The sequence below is a fragment of the Myxocyprinus asiaticus genome, chromosome 14, assembly GCF_019703515.2.
Source record: "Myxocyprinus asiaticus isolate MX2 ecotype Aquarium Trade chromosome 14, UBuf_Myxa_2, whole genome shotgun sequence".
NCBI lineage: Eukaryota > Metazoa > Chordata > Actinopteri > Cypriniformes > Catostomidae > Myxocyprinus > Myxocyprinus asiaticus.
In genome coordinates this window covers 42,627,939-42,639,186 of record NC_059357.1, presented here as the reverse complement: position 1 = coordinate 42,639,186, position 11,248 = coordinate 42,627,939, and the positions used below count along the sequence as shown (strand labels likewise).

At 38.3% G+C, this 11,248-nt stretch overlaps 2 protein-coding genes across 2 annotated transcripts in view; both read left to right on the top strand.

The window, feature by feature from the left end:
• The first annotated feature begins 8 nt into the window (after window positions 1-8).
• alyref (Aly/REF export factor) lies at window positions 9-4,244 on the top strand. Its single transcript, XM_051715669.1, has 6 exons — window positions 9-393; window positions 1,673-1,828; window positions 1,918-2,065; window positions 3,513-3,579; window positions 3,664-3,847; window positions 3,934-4,244. Exons 1-6 carry the CDS (start codon window positions 145-147, stop codon window positions 3,946-3,948), a joined length of 819 nt encoding a protein of 272 aa, XP_051571629.1. The 5' UTR covers window positions 9-144; the 3' UTR covers window positions 3,949-4,244.
• Window positions 4,245-6,829: 2,585 nt separating this feature from the next.
• The window catches only part of arhgdia (Rho GDP dissociation inhibitor (GDI) alpha), a 37,974-nt gene continuing 33,555 nt past the window's right edge, over window positions 6,830-11,248 (top strand). The window contains exon 1 of the mRNA XM_051715679.1: window positions 6,830-6,962. The gene's annotated coding sequence lies outside the window, so the exon portion shown is untranslated. The remainder of the gene's footprint in view (window positions 6,963-11,248) is intronic.

The window sequence follows — 11,248 nt, the reverse complement described above, 5'->3', positions numbered from 1 at the left end:
CGCTATAAATTTCGCGCCGGGCGGCAACTACGTCGTTTCCTTCCATTCGTGTAACATAGTGTTAAAGCAGGGGCAGAGTAGTACAGTACGTACTCTTTTATTTTTTAACTAACGACAGTGTTTTGCGTTAAGAACGGCCACACAATGGCAGACAAGATGGATATGTCCTTAGACGACATTATCAAGCAAACCAGGCAGCAGCGCGGTGGTGGCGGCCGCGGCGGGAGAGGAGGCCGTGGTGGCCGGGGAGGCACAGGAGGCGGCCGCGGCGGTGGTGCCGGGCGGCTTGGAAATATAGGCGGAGGCTTTGGAGGCCGCGGCGGAGGATCGGGCCCCATGAGGAACCGCCAGAACCTGAGTCGCGGCAGAAGCAGACCTACGCCGTACAGCAGGGTAGGAGAAAGTGGAGAAAATCACGGGCACATCCACATGCCTGGGTGAAGTCCGTTGTTGTCTTTCTAGGCTGCCTAACAAACATGGCGGCCGTACATGCCCCAGGAGTTTCTCTGGGAGTGTAGTGCGGAGAAGCTCTGTAGATATATATATTGTGCATAATGTGTTCTCTCCCTAAGCCCGTGTGTCTTGCCATCCGTGTGAGAATCAAGCATCATCGTGGAGCGAGAAGTGGCGGCTCTGGATACATCGTGGCTTGGAGCGGCTTTTCCATCCGCCATCTTCGAGACGGCTGATCCCTTTCATTCACGCTGTTTGTTCACCTTTCTTGTTTTCCACAACATCCAGCGAACATCTACACGGTTCTTCATGCGAGTCTGCGTTGAAAGTTTCAAATTCAACCGTTTTTGGTGTTGTAAAAGCCCAACTTAAAGAAGGCCTTCAGTTCTCTGTGGAAGTCTTGTTGTTTGGCAGGAGTTTCATGGTCTAATATCACTGAAGCAGAAAGATAGTAACCTAGTGTTAAAACCCCTGATGGATGGATGGACTTTGACTATCTTGGTCCACCGATTTTGGAGATCCCCTCCTAAATGTTAATGTTTACTAATGTTAGTTAGCTGTATTTATATAACCACACAAAAAAGGCGTGGGTTCAAAATGGACGCTCGCAGCTTTTCTTCCCAACGTTGGACACTTTTTTGCGTCTCGTTTTTAATCAACTATGGACTTCAACTGTGCTTTTACCCACTGGAGACCCCTGGAGCATCCACATCCACACAGTGTTGGCCTGCTGGGATTCATTTGGAGTGAACGACTAGAGACTCTTGGGGTTGAATGATAGCTAGTTTGCTATCAAGGGTAAAGGCTACGAAGGGTTCATTGTTCTTAACCTGCTCTTTTGTATTGGGTTACTTATGATTTTGACATGTAATGCATGTATACAGATCTAGCTACATATTGAATTTAAGCCTGCATCCACCAAGAGGGTCTGAGTCATTTGACATGATTTTGATTCAATGTATAGCTATATATGTAGACTTTTGAGCAAATTAGAAGCAGCTCTTCAGTCTTCCTAGCGTCTGTTTCGTGTCCTGCAACGGTTTACTTGTTTGTAGTGATGGGGTGGGCAGGGATTGCCTGAAATCACAATGAGCGCACTGGGTCCCCTGGCCTTGTTGAAGCGGAGCCCCCTGCTTGCCCCAACACCCAGCCGAGTGGACTGTCAGTGACAGACTGGGGAGCCGAAGTCAGCAGGTGCGTTCTTTCTCATCTGTTGCAGCCCAAGCAGCTCCCAGACAAGTGGCAGCATGACCTGTTTGATAATGGCTACAGTGCGAACGCAGGAGGTGGTGGTGGCGGTGGAGCAGGCGTGGAGACCGGTGGCAAACTCCTCGTGTCTAATCTCGACTTTGGCGTCTCCGATGCAGACATTCAGGTATGTTAATGGGTCGAGTTGCGTGAAAACTGATGGCTTCTGTTCTGGATTTGTTTTTAGCTACATAAATGCTTTCTATTTTGCAACAGGAACTCTTCGCAGAATTTGGCACTTTGAAGAAAGCGGCAGTACATTACGATCGGTCAGGACGCAGCCTTGGCACTGCGGATGTTCACTTCGAGAGGAAAGCAGATGCCCTGAAAGCTATGAAGCAGTACAATGGCGTTCCTCTTGATGGTATGTTTGCACACGTGTCCATAATGTCCATTTTTCCTTTTCTGAGAAATTCTGGTGTCAGGGTTCCACAGTCGTGCAGGTCTGGGAAAGTCATGGAAATGAATATTTAAAGGGTTTGTTGGGTCTAAATTCTCTTATTGACTCACTCTAATGCATCACAGATGTATATGACCATCTTTTGCTGAAAACAAAAGATTTTTAGAAGAATATTTCCGCTCTGTAGGTCCATACAATGCAAGTGAATGGTGACCAAAACTTTGACGTTCCAAAAAGCACAAAGGAAGTAAAGTAATCCATATTACTCCAGTGCTTTAATCAATGGCTTCTGAAGTGATCCAATCAGTTTTGGGTGGGAATGGACCATAGTATAACTCTTTCACTGTTCTTCTCTGCAATCATGTAGTCTTTAGGCATGATCATGATGTCAAGCTAGATTACACTTCCTAGTGCTTGACCCATGCACAAAGCCATAGATTATGCTAGGAAGTGTAATTGATCTTGAAATTATGATTGTCAAGGAGACTACTGATGTCAAGATTTATAGTGAAGATTAAGTTACATTTTGTAACAAACTCTTTCACTGTTCTTCTCTGCAATCATGTAGTCTTTAGGCATGATCATGATGTCAAGCTAGATTACACTTCCTAGTGCTTGACCCATGCACAAAGCCATAGATTATGCTAGGAAGTGTAATTGATCTTGAAATTATGATTGTCAAGGAGACTACTGATGTCAAGATTTATAGTGAAGATTAAGTTACATTTTGTAACAAACTCTTTCACTGTTCTTCTCTGCAATCATGTAGTCTTTAGGCATGATCATGATGTCAAGCTAGATTACACTTCCTAGTGCTTGACCCATGCACAAAGCCATAGATTATGCTAGGAAGTGTAATTGATCTTGAAATTATGATTGTCAAGGAGACTACTGATGTCAAGATTTATAGTGAAGATTAAGTTACATTTTGTAACATGTAAAATGGCACCATTTTATCATGAATGGTGACTGAAGTGTGCAGCGCACGTCTATGAGGGCGTGCTAGAGAATGACGCCACACGTGTAGTAATTGTCAAATTTCTCAGTAAATTGTTTTTCAATGAAATGGTTGAAACGGTTCACAAAGTGGTCAATCATAAGTTTGAATGAAATTATTTTTAAAGTCTCCATTCCGAATATGCATGTGCCTAGAAAGTAGAGGTTGACCAATAGTGGATTTTATACTGTAGAACCAAGCCATTTTAACTGTACAATCCTTCAGTGCTGGCCTCCAGGGTGGGGGGGGGAAAAAAAAGCTATCGGCACAGATTAATTGATTAAAACCCATATATCGGCCTATCGCTACTGGAAAGTTCAAGGCAATTTATTGGTCCGTAAACCCTGAGGTGTTGAATTGATTGCCATTAGAATTGTGGCAACTTTTCCCAGTCTTATATAAACTCTCTTTTAGGACGTCCAATGAACATACAGCTCGTTACCTCACAGATTGATGCACAGAGGCGGACTCCGATGCAGGGGTAAGGAAGGACTAACCATTTAGTATGTTGTCCTCGTTTGCTATTGCTTATATGGTTTGAATTTTATTCTCCTCTTCCAAACAGTTTGAATCGTGGAGGTGGTGGCATGAACAGAAACCGAATTGGAACCTTTAGCGCACGCACAAGTCGTGGAGGACGTGGCGGTGGAGGAGCCAGAGGTCGGGGACGAGGGGGAAGAGGTGGCAACAGCAAACAGCAGCTCTCTGCTGAAGAGCTGGATGCCCAGCTAGATGCCTACAATGCTAGGGTGTGTTGACAAATGACATCTCTTTTTGAAGTTTGCCTTTTCAAAAAGACTGGTTGGTAATTTTGTTGTATTTGTTCTTCAAACAGATGGATACCAGCTAAATACAAACGTGTCAAGTCTCATTCCCCTTTCTTCCGACGTGGGAGAGTGGACATCATTGTTATTGCTATGAACATGCCGGATGTTTTACACTTGTGTCTTCAGAAGTGATTTAAATTTGTGTACCAATCTTTTTCTCCTTTTTAAAATGCTCGTGTTTTTTACCTATCGTTTTATCTTTTGGTTCCTTTTTCTTTGAGAAAAACCTGGTTGGACTGTAGGATTTAGGGGATGGGCTTGTCTGATCCATTCTTGTAAATCACTGTAATAAAACCTGCAGTTATTGGTAAACACACAATGCCTCTGCCTTTTGTATGCACATTTCACCTGACCTTTTTTTTTTTTTTTTCTCCCAATATTACACTTCAGAATTGTCACCATGTTTCTCCATTTAACTGAAGGTTTATGCATCGAGCATTGATTTTAATTTCAATTCCTGTGAGCCACTTCCCTGTAATTTGATTCATTCTGTGCACAGTACTTGTACCAGCCACTAGATGTCTGCAGCTCAGTGTTTTGCCTTAAATACTTTGATTTTAATTTTGTGTAGCAGGCCAAATGGCCACAACACTTTTCCTAATTTACCATGGAAACTATTCCCAAGTCATGGTTGATATTATTTTAATCTTGGGATTTGTTTTAATTGGATGAACAAATGTTTTACTTAAACATGGTTTGTCATGACAACATTTGGTAGTTTTAACCCATAGGCTTACTAAAACTTGTACCCCTTAAATATACTTTCCTCATTCCATTGTATTGTGCTGAATTAAGTGGTATTTAAGTTTTAGAATCTGTCACCTAGATGAACGAGGTGGCTAAATTGTCAATTATTGTGGAGTATGTCAAGCCCTTTTGACATTTAATCGCATGCAAAGTATGAATTATAGATATCAAATTTTCACTAGTTAAAATGTTAATTCTTGATGGCAGAAATTCGTTATAATGTGGGAATATCCATTGTTGATACTAGTGAAAACTTATGTAACTGCATTCAAACTTTTACATTTCACAATTATCTGTCATTAACTCCTGTTCAAAACGCAATTAGATATCTGATTTCTTCTAGTTGAAATTCCAATTTTCACATTTCAGCAATATATTTACGTGTTTTAATTTTATTTTTTTACATCAGTAATTACGTTACTAGTGCAAATAACCATTCCCGGTTGAATTACAACTAGTAAAAATGCTAGTCTTTGATTTCTTTAAATGCATGTCGACATGTTACATTTGATATTTTGGATATCTAGAAAGTGAATTTCACAAACTGAAAATTAAAGATGTCTTAAAACTAAGGCTTTCTTACTATATCTTCAATTAACATTGGTACTAGTTAAAACCAAATTACTGATATCCTAAATGAGCATTTTTAGTAGTTATTCCATTGATATCAGGAATGGACATTTGCATGAGTAAAAATGTAATTATTGATCGTTTTTACTAGTTAGAATATGGAACTAGTAAGAAATTCATTTTTTTATATCTGCAATTGCGTTTTGAATAGGAGTGGATGACCGATCATTGTGAAATTCTATGACTAAATGCAGTTATGGATATCAAGAATTACAGTTGTTACTAGCTGAAATTAAATTTTTGATATCAAGAATGTGTAGTGCTGCGAGTGATGACATCATTTCTGATATCAAGAATTAGCATATTTACTAGTGAAAATGTAATTGTTGATATCAACAATTCATATCCTGCGAATGATTAAAAGTCAGTTCGGCTTGCCATAGTAAGAAGTAGCTGATATGTGAAATTGGAATTTTAACAAGTAAGAAATTATAGGTATCTGTAATTGTTTTGAACAGGAGTGAATGATAGATCATTGTGAAATTCTACTAGTGAAAATGCAACAACAAAAATGTTTTTTTAATTCACTGTGAGTAACTGCGTTTTTTTATATAAAGAATTAACGTTTTATTAGTTTAAATGTAATTGGTGATGTCAAAGAATTTGCATTTTAACTAGTGAAAATTAAAGGTGCACTCAGTAACTTTTGTCTTTGTGTCATCTTGGACTTACACTGACACCTAGCGGCTTGGATGCAGCATCATTTAAAATCAATAGTTTTCAGTTTCAGATGTCATTGTAGAAATTTAGTATTCACAGTCAGGCATGATTATTTTAATCAATGAGTGAAAGTGTCCAATAACAGGACGGTTACTGAGATTAAGCGAGTAGTATTCAGCTGGTCATGTGATTCTAACATGGCAGCCCCCATGTGTGGACCCTCTCCATGTAGAATAAAACAGCTTTAATAAGATTACTGATATGACTGGAGTCCTCATTTTAATGTGAGTTCTCATGATTTCCTACATATATTGCAAAATTACAATTCATCTCTTTAGGAGTTAAACTTTTTTAATTAGGAAAAATTACTGAGTGCACCTTTAATTGTAGATATCTAAAATTAATATCCTGCACATGATGTCAAATGGGCTTGTGATCCGCTTAAGTAAATAGTAAAGCACAAAGTGTAAAATTTCAGCCGATTCGCTACCTTCCACTAGACCGCCCAGAACACGCCCTCCAAAGACACGTCAGCCAATCAGATGCATTTAAGCCGAACGTGCAAAATGATTGACAGACAGAGACTGTTTTTGATTGGCTAAAAGGGCAAGCTGCTCCTATTCTTTTGCAGCCTTGTACTGTCACAGAGACAGGTGTCATTTCTCAGGACACCTATTTTAGTAAAAATAAATAAAATTATTATAACAACTACAAATATTCGCTTTTATTTACTCTCAGATGAATCTTCACGGCAGACATTCCAATCGAGTGACATGTTTTGCGTCTGAATAACTAAATTTCACAAGATGAATGCGACTTAAAAAAAACGCAGGCGCATGCACATGAAAGAATCTGGCGTGACGTGCTCGTGCTCGACGCGTTTTCACCGTACACCCGGAAGTGTGTCGCTTTCTGGCATCGTCGCCGCTCCCTCATCGCGCCATTGAAAAGTCAGGGAAGCTCACTCTATCCTATTGACTCCAGTACCCGCAGGTCCACGGTAAGTTTTCACACCACAAACATCTCGAAGATCTCACATTCCTCTTACAGAAAATATCCAGCGGCGTCTGCGCGTGCATTGACGTTTTTTCCGGCTACTTTGGCATCTTTCTTAGCTCGGCAGCTACAGCAGGTTGACACAAGACAGCAAGTTGATACATGCATTTCCTCCCTGCGCCGCTTACTATATTTACGGCCCCCTTATAAACCCGATTTATGGAGAAAAAAATACCTTAAATATCTCATTTCATGGTTCTGACTGCTGAGTATTGCGTCCACAGTCACATGCGCATCACATCCTGCCACACCAGTCTTGTCTGAATTGATTATCAGGCGTTGTCTGACAGCCTGCGGCTCAACATCAAAGTTAATGATCACTTCTAAATGTGAGATTTTGCCACGTTGTAATACTTTCTATTTAGAGTCAATTTGTGATGGAGCCATGGGGTTTTGTTTTCACAAATCCACGTTTTGACAGGACGTTTTTGATCTCGTTCATGGGGGAAGTTAAAATTCCCCCCGTACTGAAATCATTTCAAAGCCACAGTGCAATTTCACCTCTCAACCACTAAACTGATCAAATATATATGCGATATTCCCCCTGAAATACTCTTTGTGAATGTAGATCTTTACCTGAGCATGAAGGATCAATTTTCTGAACGTAGATCTCCTGTTGATGAGAGACATTTTAACACAACCGATTGTTTTATTTAACGCATTCGTGATTTCTGGATGGAATAATTTTTTTTCTAGAGCTTATTGAACTTTTTATAAACTTCCTGGTGCTGGAAATGATGGTCGATTAGCAGCATTAGCTTGCTAGCATAAGGATCAATTCAGCTTTACACAAAAGAAACCAATTTTTTTCTCTCTCTCTGTTATGCACCTGTTTTCAGTCGTAATCTCTGATTCATTGTTTTGCGTTGGTTGTAAAACAGTTTAATGATAGTAGGATGATACAGATGGCAAAATTCTCTGTGTGAGATGACTGGAACACCTATCCAAAAAAAAAAAATTATATATTTTATATATATATATATATATATATATATATATATATATATATATATATGTGTGTGTGTGTTTTTATTTTTTGTTTGTTTGTTTTTTTGTTTTTGTTTTTTTTTTTGCAGAGCTTTCGTTAAAATTTCCCATTTATTCAATCTGACGCTAAGAGATTCATGTTTGCCTAGGCACAGACTGAATGTTTGGACGTATTTACATAACCATTTAATGTGTTTCCGATATGGACTTATTTTCAAAAAGTCTCCACACTTGATTCGCAAAACGAACTCGCTGCTGAAAACCCCAAAATAGACAAATCTGCCTTTGCTTCCTGTGTAGTGCGAGACTGCGAATGGCGCGCTGTAGTTTCTAGTTCCTTCTTTCTGGAGCGAATTTACGATTCGTACTATGGTGACGGATTTGCTCATGAATATTAATGACGTAACTTGACGTTCGCTCAGTATTTCCAATTGATTGGCTGAAAGGCAGACACAGTTAGCGGATGAGTGAATTCTACTATGACGAAGGGCTGTCTCTTGAATATTAATTAGGGCATGTGACTGTACGTCTGGTTTCAAAGATATAATCATATTAATATTCATGAAGACCTCGCCGTAGTATAATTGGTAACGTCAGGGCGGTGTCTGCATGGCCTTCGCAGTGTTTAAACTTTGTCCTTAAGAGTGTTGAGAACAGCTATTCGGATTGTGAATCAGTTGAGAGTATTTGTCTCAAAGGTTAAATTCTTAAATCCATTCAGTTTGTTTAAAGCTTGCTTCCCACCTTCATTTAAAAGGACAGTTTTACAGGCATGCAAACTAAGGCACCTTTTTTGAAGTCGATTTGCCCGGTTGTTTGGTTCGATTTTCAACATTTTACCAATAAAATCACTTGAAATGGGTACTTTAAGCTTAAACACTTAAACTCTTTAAATACCCAAAACAACCTAAATATACTCCTGGAATACCTCCTATGACTTTCTCACCTTTTTCACCTCTCATGAGTTTATGTATTTTTTTTTAATGTTTTTTTATAAAGGAATGAGTAACTTATAAAATAAAGTATAGAATACTATTAATGTTATGCACTTGTTGCCGAGATAATAGTATGACAAATAATAATGGTTCATGAAGGAAAAAATATAACTGCACAACTCCAAAATCAATAATAAATAAGTGTAATTTTAATCCAGTTCTTTATATAAAGGTAATTTATTTGAAGCATTATTAAGTCTGGATTGAGCTAAAGGTACTAAAAAGATTACATTAAAACACATTTAATTCCACTAAACTTAAATGTAAATAAAAATAGCCACACACACACAAAGACTGAACAAGTTGTCCAACAAACAGCATTTTGTTCTTTTTTCACTGGCATAGAAATGACTGCCATGTGAAATACTGCAGTGATGTGTTTCTTGAGGTCGTGGCCAAGAAGATGTTCAAAAATGAAGGCGGAGGGAAGTGACTGTTCTATATACATGACCGCAATTCAATATTTCTTCTCTTTTAGTGGAAACTAAAGTAAAAGCGGGTGGCAAATGAATAAGTCACGTATCTTCTTCATGCGTTCGCCTGATATAACAGTTCAAGAACTTTTATGCATGTGGCTTTTTTACCATTTATGTCAAGAATTTGTTTACCTCTTTATAAACATTGCATTGTTTTGCATGTTTTTTAAAGAAGTGCATATATAAGGATATGTAAATTAGGAAATGAACAAATGATCTTAAGCATGTTTAGTTCATGTCATTGTAGATTCTGAGAGACAGACATCAAAGAGATCCTGCTTAAAGGTCACTTTAGATCTGGCCATCACAGTGGAGATAGGTCACTGACATTCCCACCTTTGTAAGGGCTCCCAGTGGCTTTCATGGCTTTTATGGACCCTAGATGGGGAGGATGCTGGGCAGTAGGGATGTCAAAAGTACCGATGCTTTGGTACCAAGTCGATACTAAAATAGAAACCAGTGTTTCTGCAGTACCGGTAGTACAGAGTATTCGATAACCACGCACTGTATGACTGACGCAAGGCTTTTAATTGCTCACACACAAATTTGTCATATTTAGGAAAAAATGACTGAACTATTAATCTAATTAAAATTGTCATTGAGTTTAATTAAACTTCAAAACATGGAATTAAGTAAAAAATAAAAGTGGAAAACACAAGATTTTGGAAAAAAATTATTTGCTTTAATTGATTATTTACATTGATATTAAAATAGTTAAAAAGTGTGTTCAGTCAATTTTGCTGTGTGATCGAAATTCGTATCAAGAATCATCACATTTTACTGGTATTGGTACTGACCACAGAAATTTTGGTATCGTGAACACAACTGGGCAGTATTGCCAGATTCAAAATTTTTAATGCAAGAAGTAAAATACAGTAGTTAACTTGTTTAAAATAATCAAGGCATGTTTTCATCAAATAAGTAAACTATTTAATCATTTTTATTTGTATGCACAAATATACTAAATGGAAGTTTTTACCTACATGTATTGTTACTAAATCATTTTAACACATGTGAAATGCCATGCTTCTATGATCACTTTTAAGTGATAAAACAAATCATTGACGTGATTAATTGAAATCAGTTTTAAAGGAACTGATTTGTGGAAATTAATCAAACATCTCAAATCTAATCAGCGTTTGAATGAGGGTTAAGGTAGAGATTCTGCCTAAAGGCTAAAAAGTATTCCACAAAAGAATGTGAACCCAGATGCGAGCGCTTAGCCACGGCATTGCCAATGCTCGGTCTGGTTGAACATGCTTAACATGCGTTCTTACATTACCGTGACGGGAACAAACCTCAGTACTAGATACATTCAAACATCTGTGCTATTATTCTGGCAAGTTACTATAAATCTTTTGACTTCACGTTACTTGCTCAGCAATATTCTCTTCAAACTGTTGCTCTGCCATGACAGTAGTTGGCTAAAAAGTAAAAATTCACCGTTGAAGTGGAGAGTTCACACTAATCTTGCAATAGCGCCCCTTGTGGCAACACATACTTATGTTGTGCTATGAATTGCGCTCTGAAACTTTTAAAAACGCAACGATGTCTGAAATCGAAAACTATAATTTTAGCATTTTTCAAAAACAAAAAATCGGCATCAACAACAAATGCTGTTGATCGAGCTTAACTTGTATTCAACCGGGAACATTTCTTTTAGAGGTAGACCGATATATCGGTTTTATCGATTAATCTGTGCCGATAGTTGCTTTTTGGAACTATCAGTTATTGGCAAAATCTATGCTGATAGTTGCCGATATTTATTTTAT